At 34.5% G+C, this 16443-nt stretch overlaps 1 protein-coding gene across 1 annotated transcript; it reads left to right on the plus strand.

Moving 5' to 3' along the window:
• The first annotated feature begins 8459 nt into the window (after positions 1–8459).
• On the plus strand, positions 8460–10229 carry LOC131045120 (uncharacterized). Its single transcript, XM_057978652.2, has 2 exons — positions 8460–9097; positions 9201–10229. The coding sequence occupies exons 1-2, from the start codon at positions 8899–8901 to the stop codon at positions 9953–9955; spliced, it is 954 nt and encodes a 317-aa protein (XP_057834635.2). The 5' UTR covers positions 8460–8898; the 3' UTR covers positions 9956–10229.
• The last annotated feature ends 6214 nt before the right edge of the window (positions 10230–16443 follow it).

The following is a 16443-nucleotide window of genomic DNA, read 5'->3' on the forward strand; positions in this document are numbered from 1 at the left end:
TGCATTTCGACAGAGTAGTAAAGTAGATTAGAATAGAAATAAAGGTGTTTTATGAATAGGATTGATGGTATCCTAAACTAATTGACTTGTGCCAAATCTACGAGGAAATAAAGTTACAACATGTGAGAAATAAATATAGCCATATTGATTTTGCACTAGAATCTTTTAAAATTAGAAAAATATTGCATACCACTTATGCTTAGTAATCCTTTTTAAGTGAGAAATATCCCACAAGCAATCACGAAAGAACATTATAAAGAGGTTGTTAATGAATTATAAGTGTGGGATATTAATCAACTTGTCATTACCCCAAGCTAGGAAATGTGGCAAGAGAGGATCCACAAATAGGTTCAATCACTCCCTTGAAATATCATAGCCTATCATGAAAAAAATATGACCATGCAACTACCTAATCCAACTATACTTTCTTATAGCCTGTACGAATAATATCGATCACTTACAATTATGTGCATGCAACAATCCATCTCCTAAAATATATTCTCAATGACTAGGTCATAGATAATTAACTTAGCGACTATCTCCTAAAACATCATACAAGCATGAATATATAGCCTTCTACATCACTCAAATGACCATGACGATACAAAGAGACAAATTAAAATGCATATACAGTCACCGTTAAGTTACCCCCAAGATCCATATGAGGGAGGACCCATGCCTTAAGAAAGTGGATCTCATTAGGATCACACGGAATTTGGGCTTTCTAGGTAAAGATAAAAAATCTTCATTGAGCTAAAGGACCAATTGCAATTGCTTCCTCTTCAATCAAATCTTTGACTTGCAATAACCATAGGAACGTTTCACCCAACACAAAGACATGACGACATACAAACCAACCAATCTACATGCAAGAAAAGAAGACCTCCTTATGCCTCGCCACCACCAAATGGAAATAAAAAAGAATGTCATAAAGACAAAAACATTTGCAAGCCATTTAGGGGAGAAGACCCAGTAGTTTAAAACCCTAACTTTGCGCTTCTCAAAATCCTACTTGGAAATTTCAATCACTCCCAATTTTTTACAGCGACATACTTGGTACATCCCTTGCTTATAACTAAGGTTTCATAGCCACATCATCATGTTTTTTGTCAAGGCGTCCAAAATAGTCCATAAAAAAGGTGAGACCAATAGTCATGCATAAGGGGGCCTCATACTTGTGCAACTGATGTGACATCACATGATTGATTGCTTTTTACAATCAAGGATACATTTCATTCAATTCTAGGTATTAAAGTTAAACAACTATTGGTACAATGTTGTCAATAAAATTGAACAATAAATCAACAAATATAAGTATTAAATTAACAAGTACTATCACAACAATTGAAATACGCTTTGCTACTCGGTCCTCTCCAAGACACACGTCTTTATATTTGAAACCATGAGGGCTTTTAATCCTGTACATGCATAATTTTATTTTTTTAAGAAGTCATGAGAATCTTATAAGATGAGGCATGGAGGAGTTGGCCTCTACATTTGACATGAAATGTATCAACCTTGTGCAGTTGAACAAATCTTCAAATATGCTGAACACCATGTATGCAAAGTGCAGGAATTTTGTAGATTGTCTGAAAGTTGTTGCATCTCCTAGAACGTAATCGTTGTAGCTGACCCGAGACATGAGTATTTTAATGAAGAATCGATACTATTATATCAAAATCAACAAACACTTGTCCAACTTGATCAGCTAAACATACTCCCGGCATGTAATAAAGCAAGAACTTTATAACAGAGTATGTAAATGCATGAAAGGATAATAGGGGATTTTCACAATGTTTCTAGGATGAGGAACGGGATAGTTTCAGGATGGCAATTATTCTCATATATTAGGGATAGCTATTAAAAAAGTTACATAAAAAATAATATTTGAGCTAAAAGAAGCTGAGATTTTTAAAAAACTATTTTCCGACTGTATGTAAGCAGCGAACAAGGGCACAACTGAGGATATTTTACATAGGTTGAAGCGTCGGGACACCTCGCTATCACCGGAAAGACCGAAAAGATACAATAAGAATAAAACTTTGTTCGCTAAAACATGGCAGAATTACATAATCAACGAGAAAGGAAAATAAATTTGTGTTGCAGCAGCTGGATGCGGTGAAAAGAGCTACTGTATCAGACAATCAAGGAGATTCAGCAGATGACGGTTGTTATGAATGCCTTCGTCGCTGTCAACAAGAGAGTACGCAACCTAATACATTGGTTCTTATCGTGCAGGTCAGTTTCGTTGAATACCAAAACTTGTTTAAAAAATTAGGTGGGATTTCGAGGCGAGAAACAGAGTAGTTAAATTACAGTGGAAACGGTAAATGGTAATGGCTACACGAACGGGAGCGGCAATGGCAACGACAAGTATGAAAACGGAAAGCTGAAATGCTACGGTAACGGGAAATATCTGAGCTGCTGAAGCTGTGGGCCCGATCACCTAAGTCAAAGCTTCGAGTGTGCCGGTTAAGCCGGGCCCCAGAAATACATATCGATGTTTTGTGTCACGCCAATATTTGTCATAATACGCCGATAAGATCGAACTTCCCACCATCAAGGTGAGAGTTATTCCTTACAAGATAGTTGTTGGAAGGACCCGCTAGTCCTAACCCTAACATAACTTTTTAAATCTATTCATAATTAATTCTAATTAAATTTCATTTATGCAAATGCAAAAAAATTAGGTTAACTAACATGTATTTTAAACAAATAAAGCGATACATAATGTTCATGCAATGAAATTATAACATGCAACGCTTATCATGTAACATAGTAAAGTGAAATGGAAGTAAGATACTCATGAAAGGAGATCAACATGAAAAATATCTATAACTAATGCACCATAATCAAATTAACTAATTAAATACCTTCATGCATGTAGTTCATGAAAATAAAAAGTAACGGTAAGTAAATCATTGATCAGAAGAAAATTTAAAAATATTATTATATATTTTCTTAGTTTTTCTATATGTTAGTAAATGACATTTTTGAAGGCCTTCAGGGCATTTTTAGCCCTTGAAAGTGGCAAAAGAAGGTATGTTCTTTCACGATTTCGCCTACAACTCTTGGAGACCTTTCCAACGAGTTAAACAACTCCTAATTTCGAGTCCTGTGCAGAAAGTTATGCCTAGTTAAAGTTAGGACAAATTTTATACAGTTTTTTTTGAAAAAATTACATAGTTTTAGATTTTATTATGTAAATAAACTTGATATGACTATTGGTTTTTTGATTGTCAAGGAGTTGTTGGTGACCTTTGGAATCCCTTGGACTACTATATGTTGGATTTTCGAATTGAATAGAATACTTTTTGGCTTGCTTCAATTTTGTATTATCTTGTCCATCCACACCACCGTAGGTTCTCACTTAGATGTTGTCGTCCGAATCCACAATTTGGATAAGTGATATCAGAGAAAGTTTGCTCCTGTATGTCATATCACACGCGATCAACATATCAAAGATTGAGGTTGGAAACAAGGAATCCTTCAGACTACCTTCCTTTGAGACGCACACGATCGCAGATGGCTAAGTTGCACACCGATGAAGACATTAAAGCATTGATCGCAGATGCATTGACAAAACAATGAGAAGAAATGATGGAGCAGTTCAAGCAGATGTTGGAAAGTCGTGGGTCACCTGCAAACCCACCATTCACAGGGTATACACCATTCAAGGTGCAAGTGAATTTCGATATACCCACCTTTCAAGGAATGATTGATGCAGATGTCGTTGATGACTGGGTTTCAAAACTGGAAAGATATTTCTCTGTCAACCAATTCTCAGATATATCCTATAATCCGTAATAACTATGCAGTCATAAGTCACATAGTAATATAAAACAAATCAATCTATACAAAGAAAACATGTAGGGATAGAGGAAGTATAGGGCAAATAACAGCAAGCCAAGGAAAATTACCCTGCAAGGACGTAGAAGGAGAGATTGGAGACGTGATTCCACCACAAACAGATCGATCTTCCCAAGTCGCTTACAAGGGTCGATGGAATTGCAGACCGAAACAATCACCGAAAAAATGAAAGCAAGAAAAGAAAAGAAAAGATTTGGAAACCCCCAAAATTGATTAGTCGACCTCTATTTATAATTGGTGTGGCTAAAATTCCATCAAAATGCATGAATTTAATTTAGATAATTACTGATTTTAACTGATTTTAGAAGTTCAGTTTGAAAGGAAACTTAACTGCATTCCGAGCTAATTTCCAAAATTCACTTTGGTTTTTCTTATTTTATTAAATTTTTAATTTTTTATTTTTTATTTAAAAGAATATATATTATATATTCGCATGGCAAATACTAACTTTATATATTTTTATTTATCAACTTTTAATTGATTTAAAATCTTAATAATTTATCTTTTTGAAAATTATTATTATATTTTATTTATTAATTAAAACCTCTAAATCATGAATTTTTGTTTATTTAGTTTAAATATTTAAATCATTTTATTTATTTTGGTCTTTTAAATTTATTGAATTATTATTAACTTTATGTTTGCACATGATTCCATTCCGTGGGTTGATGCCAGTGTGCTAGAAGACCCCTCCTTGGCCATATGTTCACCTTCGATAGTTACCCTGCACCCACCTTGCACTCGACAAAATCGTCAGATAACGATTAAAAAAAATTCATTATAATCATCATCATAACATTAAATAATGAAATATCATTAATAACATTAAATATCATCACATAATACCATCATTAATGTCATCACATAATATAATGTTGTTATACACTAATAGTATCAAATGTCTATAATTGTCACTGTCTAACATTTGATTAAAAGTAACCTAAAACCTATGTATCTAAAACGGGTCATGGCAATAGTCCTCAAAGCTAACTAACAAATTCTTACAAAGTGGGTATGAACTACAAGTCTAACCATGTAAGTTCTTGGAAAAACACAATGTTTAAGGGTAGGTCCCCATGTGGCTTCTTAGCTTATTTTGGCTAGCAGTTGCAGCTTAATTTTTTTAGCATTAATTTGTGGAGCTGGTGGCCCCATGAATGTAAAATTTTGATGCTTATAAAATAAGCAATCATCTTAAATTGCATTATTAAAAGAACTACTTAATTCTAATTGGTCACATAAATTGTGGAGAAAAAATTGGAAACAAATAAAAAGAGGGAAATTGTTTTGGAGAGCCACATGTCAATCTTCTCAATAAGCAGTTGCTGCTTATTTCCAACCCCACCTTTTTTCAAAGCTTATTTTAAAGTTTAAGCAGTTGCTGCTCCACTTAAATAGGAAAAGATTCCAGTTTATCTTTTCCTCTTAATTAAAAATTTGCATGGGAAAACTCTAGCTGCTTAATTTTAAGTAGAAATTGCACTTAAGAAGCCGCATGGGGACATGGCATAAGAAAAAAGAGAGTAAACATACACAACTTGGCTTAAAAAGATATTAAGTACCAAAAGTATTCTTAATTATTCATAAGTTCCTATCACATTAGTGCAACCCATGCCTTTACATGACACACTCTTAGGTGATGAAACTAAGCACAAATATTAAGATTGGCATTGTAAGGACCCAAGAAAGGACCTCGACAATGGAAAAACCATTAATTGAGCAAAACCAAGAGAAATCAACCAATCAAGAAGGCTTAGGTCCCCTCAACAAGTACAAGATGAATATAAAATATAAGAATTATAGTAGACTTGTCAACATGATCACAACTTAAACTTGACCAATATATTCAAATTTGGTCATATTTATAAAATGGTCATGGAAAGGGGTTTAAAAGTCATAGTGGTTTAATTAATTCCTTTTTAATGTGCGCTAAATATTAATCTTGTAACCTTGGATCTTAGTAAATAATAACCACAAAATAGAAATTTAAAGAAAAATGTTTCTAGACCTTTAAGACAGAATCTTGTGAAGTTGAGCGAAAAATTTAAATAGGCCAATGGTGAGGGGTCAAAATTTGGGATGGAAAATTGAATATGTTAGCATAAAGCACTATGCTTAGAATTGATAGAATATTATCTAATTCTTGTGACACAAAAAATATTTTTTTAAAGGATTGTTTTAAAATGTCTTTCACTTGAAAGATAAAGCCAACAATATGCTCTTTTTGTAGAGAGTATTCTCTACACAATTAAAAATGTTGTCTTTCTAATAAATGGGATGGATTTTCATAGAATCATATGTATAGATTTTGTATTAAAAAATTATGAGCTAAAAAAATTTAGAGCTTTTTGGTCTCTAAAGTATGAAGTGTTATATATATTAAAATTGACCTTTCAGATATTTTGAGCACATTAGAAAAGTACTTTTGTCTCTAGATTACACCATATGAAATTTGATAGTCCCCTTGCTTAAAAATTTTGCTTCCGGATTCAAAAGTTTGATACCATGTTTGAGCAACAAATTATGAAAGTATAATGATGCCCTGATATATGTAGGACAAGGAGGAAGTAGGAAGGCAAAACTAAAATTTGACTTATATGATTCATGTAAGACACTCGAGACAAGTGTTAGAGCATGTGTCTTGTGGGTATGAGTTGAAACAACTAAGCTCTTAAGTGAGATTAAGTTAGTGTAAATAGGTCTATAAGGTCTTAGAGCTAGATAAATGGAAACTAGATGTATAAAAGCTCTTTTCTTACAAACAATAGTTACCATAATTTAAATATTATTTGAAAAACCATATTCAATGAATAAATATAAGAATCTACTCATAGAATGAAGCTAAACTAAATAGTTTAATAAGGGTGATATCGCAAGATGTGTCCCACTTGTGCAATGGGGCCATAAAATTGAGCGGAAAATGATAAAATAAAATGCTTTTAAATGAAGAATATTCACTACAAGGTGATGTCCCCATAGCCTTTAGATGAAGCGTTTGTCAAATTTAAAATATTTCATATTCAAAAAGCTTAGTTTTTTCTTTACAACTATTTTAGACTTAGATGTATAGTTTAAAATTGAATATTTTAATACTGTCTTTTAAATATTAGATTTGTTTTAGATTCCTATTTTTTAATTATTACTCTCAATTATTTTAAACATAAATTAATTTTAAAAAAATATAGTTAATGAAAAACCTATATCTCTTTCTTCTCTTACATTTTAAATCTAAACATTACATTTAATCTAATGATTTTCTTTAACTTTAATTAAAAAAATAAATGTACAACTAATCCATACTTTTATTATCTTTTATAAAAAATAACAACAGTAGAATATATTGCATACATAGACTATTATGTTTTTACACACATGTAATTTACTTACGTAGATTAATTTGTTTTATCTTTCTAATTCCAATACAAGGCTCTTCATTTTCCTTTGAGTTTAATGCTTAAAAATTGTCTTAAAAAAAAGTATGATCTTTTATAAAAAATAACAACAGTAGAATATATTGCATACACAGACTATTATGTTTTTACACACATGTAATGTACTTACGTAGATTAATTTGTTTCATCTTTCTAATTCCAATACAAGGCTCTTCATTTTCCTTTGAGTTTAATGCTTAAAAATTGTCTTAAAAAACATTTTTTATTATCTTATCAATAGGCCAAAAAATTCTCTTTAACTTTGAGCTGACTGAATGTCGAATTAAATAGATGTGTTCCCTACTTAGTGGATCATTGACACGTAAGATGATCAAATTGGTAGTTTGTAGCAATATTGTAATCACATGAAGTTTCCTTTTTTCTAACAAATATTTGTATTAGCATAGCATGTAAGAGGTACTCATTGCAATTGGAGTTATAGAGCAGAGAAGGCTGAAAATTTGAAAATGAGAAGAAAGGAGAATCTAATGTGTATAAACTATTTACAGGTATTAATATCTTGTACAGCTTAAGTCTTTTGAAATAGATATTTCGTTTAAGTGCTAGTTGTAGATATTTAAGGGCTATTTATATATATTTTTTTAACTTAAAATCTTTTGTGATAATCTTTCTTAGAGTACGCATTAAGGAAGGAAGGTTTGGAGGACAAGACGAAGGAAGGACGATGGGGGTTTGAGTGGGTGCTAGGTAAGGGGCACTAGGTAAGGGGCACCTCATCTCATTTCTTCCGATCCCATCGAGTGCTTTGGCGTTGGTTCCGATGATCTATACGTAACATGCCGTAAGAAGGAAGCTCTGGCTATGGTTGTCTATAGGAAGTAGTGTGTTGGCTAGCGCTTGGGAGTGCTAGGTTTAAACCGGCAGATGCCGGTAGTAAAGAAAATAGAATGGCTGGTGGGAAGCGTCGGGATCTCCGTGTCATAATCAAAACCTCACTCACCCGATGTCATGATCGCAGGAAGACAGCGTAAAGATCCTAATAGAAGTAAGTAACCTTTCTCGGGTCGATCACCAGGGCTCTGCTCCTTGGTCCCTATGAAAAGCACTTCAGTGTCGGTCGATGACGAAAGCTTTGTTGGCTCAGTTTCGGTTTCCATTTATTTTAAGTTTAATAAGTTTAATTATTCAATTTTTAAGTTTTTTTTTTAATGGCATTTTGTTGAACTTTACCTGTTTTGAGTTGCATAGCCAGTCAGGTTATTTCTGAGTGAGGACCTTTCCAAAATCAATCTGCCAGGTTACTTCTGAGTGAGGAGCTGTCCAAAATGACATGTTAACTGCATGTTAAAATGTTAAAATTTATGTTATTGCGGAAGTCACAGTTAATTCTGTTGATCATGATTGATCTATAATTTTCATAGAAAACAATAACACAAAAATTATTGATCCGTACTGTACTGGTTTGAAACCAATTTAAGCGCAGGTGAAGACCCTATAGTTTTCATTTGGGATGCATGTGAAGAGTGGGTCTACACGCTCCACCAAATGCAATGATTGTGAACTTTTCGTAGCCCTATACTATAGATCCATCTTCACCATATGGTTGTAATTAAAAAGCTCGGAGGCGAAATCCACAATGACCTTCACAAAATGGGTTCTGCTTATTATGGTCTGTGCAGCGGTTGCAGCTCAAGCCAGGGCATGCAGGGCCAGATGTGAAAATCATCATTACAGCTGCTCTAAACGCGGATCGTTTCCGTGTCCTTCTCGCTGTCCGCGGATTTGCTACGTCAACTGCAAGCGCTGCAAGGTCAAATGCCCCGTGGAGAGCACCCGTAAGCCACAGAAATTACTAATTCTCATGTTTACAACAAAATAAGAGCTATTGTTTTCTGGAAAATCATTGTATCTATCTAAGATGTACTACTTTGTGTGCAGGACGTCTGTCTGAAGCATCTTTGTCTGCGGCCTGTGACAAGCCGGGTGCGGTGTGCCACGACCCGCGGTTCATAGGCGGGGATAGCAGTATGTTCTATTTCCACGGCAAAAAGGGCAAAGACTTCTGCCTTGTCTCCGACAAAGATCTGCACATCAACGCGCACTTCATGGGCAAGAGCGCAACGCAGGAGCAAGAGCTGAAGCACGACTTGACGTGGGTGAAGTCTATCGGCGTGCGCTTCCGTTCCCATCAAATCTACCTTGGAGCCAACAAAGTTGCCCGCTGGGAAAGCGCCCTGGATCAGCTCACGCTCCTTGTCGATGGGCAAAGCGTTCTTCTCCCGCCCCGTAGAGGCGCCCAGTGGGAGGACCGGTTGAGCCCGTTGAAGATCACACGTGTACTGAATGTTAATGCTGTAATACTGCAAGTGCCACACAAATTCAGTCTAACGGCCTGGGTGGTTCCCGTTACGGCCGAGGAGTCTAGGGTTCATGGCTACGGGATGACTGAAGATGACTGCCTTGCGCACCTGCAGCTGAATTTTAAGTTCTATGAGCTCAGCCCTAATGTGAACGGCGTTTTGGGGCAGACGTACTCTTCTGGGTTTAAGAGCCACTTGAAGGTGGGCGGTGTTATGGAAGGGGAGGATAAATTTGCAGTGTCGCATCTCTTTGCTACGGACTGTAAGGTTGCCAGGTTTGTCGAAGGAATGGAATCGCGGCTCGGGTTCTTTAGGTTGTCCCCCACGGTTTAATGCGACTGGCCGGGGTATTGTGTGCCGCTGTTAGAAAGTGAAGGGTACTTAAGCCTTCTAAATAAACGTATTATTATTATTATATGTGAGGCTGTTAGAACCATGTCGTGTGGGCAATACAGCCAGGGAATTGAGCAGGTGAGATTATATTTAAAGCTGCTCTGTTCAGTGACGCTGAACGCGTTGAGGTTGGCCGTTTAAGATCAATGTATGGTTTATCACTGTACTACTGTCATCATTATAATATGTGGGGCTGTTGATTATTATGTTGAAATTGTGTTGTTTAGATTAGATTTAATGAAGTCCTGGTAAGGTTACACGCAAAATTTTCTTGGAAGTTTGAAATCAACGTATGATTTATTAGTGGACCATGTCGATTCAGATATAAGTTTACTCATGTTTATAGATTTATTACCAGTTTTTTATTAAGTTCTCTTTATATATATATATATATATATTTAATTTTGAGTTGTTTTTAATTTTTAAATCTTAATATAAATTCATTACTTTTAAATATTTGTATTTGTATATTTTAAGATAGGAATTTATTGCATTCATTCTATTCTATCTTTTAATTAGCTGAGCCAATCATTGTTGACTCCCTGTCTTATAGATAGTAGGGGAGTAGTAGAGTGCAGATGATAGTTGTTGGTCAGTACTCTACCTGGAGTATTAGTGAAGACAATTAAAAAATTTGGAAAAAAATCGTAAAATATGTTGAACTCAATATTAGTGTGGTTAGAAGGGTGGATATTAGGAGTTCTAGATTACCATTAAAAAATTACTTTTTATAATTATGGTTAGGTTATTACATTAGGTTAATGAATAGTTAAGTATAAATTATAGTTATTGTTTAAAATGTTGATGTGAAGATTTATATAAAATTATCTGTTTGAAATTACCAAATGAAGGTTTATAAAAAAGTCTTTAATGTTTCCATTTTTGCGTAATCTATTTATTTATGCTTTGTTTAGCAAACTAGCTCATGGGGTCATCCTAAGATGGTTCCTCTAGTTCAAAGAAAAGAAGAGAAGATTATACAATATCAATCTTGATGCCTTCTTGTTAATCCTAATTATGTGTGCAAACCTTACATTATGATGGGATTCTAATTTACTTTAGCGACAACTGTTTTGTCAACATTTTGAATAGACAAAAGACACTATTATATTTTGTAATTTATATTATGATCAACATAAGGATTTGATTATCAGTGGAGATCTGTGCAAAATTTTACCAATTTTAATTTGGAATGTTTTATCATGGCCTATTATTGGATCAATTGGTTATTTGACTAGATCTATTGATTGTTCTACTAATGGTTATGCTAGCTAAATTGGTATTGGACCACCTTGAATTGCTCATGCTTATCACTTGATTAGTTGGTTGATGTGGTGAATCATCAGAACAAGCTCATAAAAGTTAGTTGAAGGAAAGGTCAAAACATTTAACCCCTTAAATAAATTTGTCTAGAATAAACTTGTCATCCAGTGATTAATACTTTTAGTTAACCCAAAATATTCAACTCGATTATTATAGAGGATGCTAATCAATTCTTATAGTACTGGAGACCTTCCTTTAAGACATTAGAAGAGGAAGAAAAAATAATTCAAGTAGACTAAATTCATGCTCAAGTTTCGTATTGATTACAAACATTTGCCTCCCTACACATCACCAAACAAAAACAAGACTGAAATTTGTAGATAAAGTCATTTACTATATCATTAACATTAATTAGTAATAAACCATGTGACAAATATAGAGCATCACAAAGAGCAATAAATTACATGACTAACAATGTATATAGATACTCCACATTTTCACTAATCTAACTACAATCATCAAGTACTTAGCAATAGCAGGGGAAGGGTTTCAGTAGTGGACATAGTTTCAATAGTGGACAACTTTTTTGTCAACCCAACCCCCTGTTATTAGATTGTAAAGGAGCCCAAAAAATTGATAACGAAAAGTTCATTAGTGAATATCACATGTACCAATAGTGGATAATTTTGCACAAATGTCCTAGTAGTGGTGCACAAATTGGCCAGTATTGGTACACAAATGGGCTAATTATAGTAAAAAAAGGTGATCTACTACTGGGGCATTTGTCCACTACTACTGCAAATTTTGAGTTATCTACTATTGGTGCAAAGGTTTTTATGTATGAAACAACACTTTTAAATGACCACTTTTTGACCTTTTCGCATATAACGGTTTCCACAACGTGCATCATTACTATGTAGAAGCCAGATCCTTAGTTATAAACAGTTAAGTGGTATACGGAGACACCCAAAAAAAACTGAAATCTGATGTACAGATTGAAAATTCTAGATACGTGAAGTAAGATATGTCCACTACTGATATGCTTCCCCTAATATATATTTTTCTTCTCTAATATTAAATAAAGTTTAATAGATAATATTCATAAATTAACTTTTTCCCCGATTTGATGTCAATTGGGTTGCATAACCCATCAGGTTACTTCCGAGTGGAGTGGTAGGTCTACCCGCTCTGGACAATAGCGTGTGTGTTGGCCTTTCGTTGCCCTTTACTCTTGTATGTATAAATCGATCTGCAGCGTAGCGTAGTAATGAGAAAGCTCAGAGGCAAAATCCACAATTGCATGTACAAAATGGGTTCCGTTTATTATGGTCTTTGCAGCGATTGCAGCTCAAACTAGGGCACAGAGGGCCAGATGTGAAAATCGTCGTTCCAATCGCTACGCAAAATCAATCGCCTGTCCTTCACGCTGTCTCGAGGTTTACTACGTTATTTACAAGCACTGCAAGCCCAAATGTTACAAGGACAACATCTGTAAGTCACAGAAATTAATAATGCTAATGTGTACAACAAAATTAGAGCTATTGTTTTCTGGGAAACCATTGTATCTATCTACTAGCAATTGCATTTTGGTGTGCAATGAGTACATCAAAGGGGCATGGAAGTTTGGTATATTTTTTGCATATATTTTTGTAGTACATAAGGTCAAATGGTAAAAGTGATATCTTCAAATCAACTACACTTATAAGGATCTAAAAATTGTTGAAACAAAACCTTTGATTAGGGAGAGAAAGGGATAGAAAAGGGAATAAATAGGAGGAGAGTGAGAGGGGAAAGGAGATAGAGATGGAAATGTAGATGTAAGAGAGGGATATGGAGAGGAGAGGGAGAGATAAAGAGAGAGGAGAGAGGGAGAGATAGAGATGAAAGAGATATATATAGAGAGAGGGAGAGATAGAGAGAGATAGAAAGAAATAGATAGAGATAGGAAGTGACATATATAGAGGTAGAGATAGGGAGAATATAAAATTGGAGAGATATGAAGAGATAATATGATGTAGAGGAGGGCTTATAATCTTCTTTCTCACATGAGCCAACAATCAAAATTGATCTTGAGCATAAATCAATGTTAGTTTCTTCATAATTAGGCTTCTTTCCTAGTAGCCCTCCAAATAGGGTTTTCCCACCATAACTCCTAGTGTAGGCATGATATGAAAAAATGTAAAATCAGTTTCAGATACCCATTTGACTCTTACAAAATGCACTTCAAAATCAAGTAGGATTTCTTTGTACGAAAAGAGTCAAAATTTGATTGTCCCCTCTTCTATTAAGCCTAAAAATGACATAAAATCAACCTTTTTTTTTTGGCCATAACTTTTGTTGTAGACTTTACCTAGAAGATATAAGAGAATTTTTGATACCCATTTGGACCTTATAAAACATATCTCAGAACCAAGGTAGATTACTTTGTATGGAAACCTTCAAAAATCGATTTGCTTGTTCACTATTACCCTAACTAGGGTTTGAGGCGGCCTATCAAGAAAATGCAATAACTTTTGATCTATTTAATGAAAGAAGATGAACCCAACTTTGTCAGAAGCTAGATTCATTCCTCTTCAATCTCGAATTATTTTTAAGTAGGTATATACCCGTACAATTTTGTACAAAACAAAAAAATAGAGAAAAATGTGTTCAGATTTGTAGAATTATTGATGTTCTTTTATTACAGCCACTCCTCCAAATAAACAACCAACCTCTCTCACATTGGGATTCATATTTAAAACATGTATTTATACTATTACAATCACTTTTCAACTTACCAAACTTTCAACCTCCCACTTTATGCAACATTGATGCCTCATATTCCACATTGTGCAGTTTGACAACATTTGCAACATTGACATTTTTTGCAAAATTAGTAAATTATGCAATTTGACACTCCAATCCCTCTAGTGACCTAATATGGACTCAAACCAATATGAAATGGTCTTAAATGATCTTATTACATAAGCAGCATGAAAAAAACCAAAATGCTAATTTTGAACCTACTATAAACCTAGGGTGCTCCTGCACCATCCTCCCCAAGCAAAATTGACTCAAGTCCCCTTGAGGATAGTTCTATAATAATGGATTAAATTTAAATCATGCCATTCGATAACCTCCAAGTGATATCTTCATTAGGCAACCCCTTTTGATGAACTAAATACTAGAAATGCACATTATTCTTTGTGTTCTTAAACTCTTTGTCACCTAAGATATGCTCCAACTGTAGAAGGTTACATGATGGATGATTCTTGGCTTGTTCTTCATTTGAAAATTTTGTTGAATCTATCTCTTTACCTGTTACCAAACCTCCTCCATCCTTGAAATGAAACCCCTTGTTCTCGACATTTGGTGTATGATTAAAATTTCTCTTTTTCCCTTGTAATTTATCCTTGACCTCTTCACGTTTGATGCTCACATATTTCATCTATTGTTGTGTCCTTGTATTTTCTTCTTGATTAGTCATACTAACCTATATTATAGATGAAATAGAATGGCCCATATCCCCTTTTGAAAGTAATAAATTGAACACTCCTTCAACCATCATATCAACATACTCCTTAAACTAGCCTTGGGTCTCCAAAATCAATTCATCCTTGACCTTCAATGAAGCAAATTTTAACACCAAATCAATACCATTTCCCTCCAAAATCAAATCATTCTACAAGTCTACTGTCATAGTGTCTCCATGTTTAGTAGTGGTTGCAATGTCCATGTTTTCCTCTTCATCTACCTTTATAAACTCTTTCCTAGCTACCATTATCATATTATCTTTCTTGGTTTGTCTTTTATCCTCTTCTTTCAATGGTGTCAAGGTATAAGATATCCCATCCTTTTCTTTCTCATAGGTATTCATTGTCCCGTCATACATAGCATGCCTATCAAATTGCCAAGGCCTTCCTAGAAGCAAATGATATACATCCATGGGTAATACATCACATAAAATTTTGTCCTTATACCCTCCTATGTTGAACTCCACCCAACTTTGTTCATTGACCAAAATATATTGACCCTCATTCAACCAAGAGACTTTATAAAAAGTAGCATGTGGTATCCTAGGCAACTTAATTTTTTCAACCATCTCAACTAAAACCATATTATCTATACTTCCTGAATCAATTACCACCTTACATACCTTACCCATGAACTTACAAGTTGTTTTGAATAGAGTATTCCTTTGTGGTGGCTCCTTGTCTACTGATGCTTTGATGAGAGTTATTCTTACCATTAGTGATTTTCCAACTTCTGGATTAGCATGTTGAGATGGGGAGTTAACACTCTCATTATCTTCTTCCTGCACCAATTGAATTCTACTTTCTCCTCCATGTGAAGTAGAAGCCTGAACTTCATTGCATTTCCATTCTTGGTGTCCAAACTTGTTGCATTGATAGTACCTTCCTATGAATACATTAGAACCTCTTCCTTGACCTCCAAATATGCCTCTAAAGCTTGATCTACCTCCTCTAAACCCACCTCTTTGATCAACAACTTGGTCTTGGAGTTTTCTTGCATCTTCTTGGCTCTCATATGATTGTCTTGGAGTAGAAAATGAACCTCTTCCTTTGAAATTGCTGACTCTACCCCTGGTTGACTTATCTTGCCTTCTCTTTAGCTTTTCTTCAACCCTAAATTCCATTTGATAGAATTCCTCTACTATCCTTGGGTTATGCAAAATCAACTCATATTGAATCTTAAACCTTAACCCGCTAAGATATCTATCTACCTTCTCCACATCATCCTCCATGTGACCTTCTCTTATGCTCAATTTGTAAAAATCAATGTAAGCTTTGACATCCATATCTCTTTTATTCAAACCTTGAAGTTTCTTATGCAATTGAATTGCATAATCAACTAGTAAGAACTTAGCCTTAAGCTTAGACACAATTCTGTCCCAAGAAACAAATTTTGACTTACTTTTCTTCCTCCTTTTAGTTTTATCATAATCCCACTATAATAGAGCATGACCCTTCAATTTTTTTTTTGCTATCTTCTCTTTGTTACTTAGGTACATCCTCAAATTCAAAATAATTATCAAGTGCCTATATATGGAGGTACCTATGTATGGAGGTAAGTTCTCCATCATTCGAGTTACCCCCATACATAGGTACATCCATTTTTACCTTGTGTTTATCTCCCTTGATTTCTCTCAGTAACTTGGCCATCCT

Source organism: Cryptomeria japonica, unplaced genomic scaffold (genome assembly GCF_030272615.1).
Source record: "Cryptomeria japonica unplaced genomic scaffold, Sugi_1.0 HiC_scaffold_110, whole genome shotgun sequence".
Classification (NCBI taxonomy): Eukaryota; Viridiplantae; Streptophyta; class Pinopsida; order Cupressales; family Cupressaceae; genus Cryptomeria; species Cryptomeria japonica.

Bases quoted from the DNA above. Each gene is read 5' to 3' on its own strand.
- LOC131045120 (XM_057978652.2), top strand. From the start codon at position 8,899: ATGACCTTCACAAAATGGGTTCTGCTTATTATGGTCTGTGCAGCGGTT. The intron at 9,098-9,200 runs GTAAGCCACAGA...CTTTGTGTGCAG, and splicing joins ATGCCCCGTGGAGAGCACCC to GACGTCTGTCTGAAGCATCT.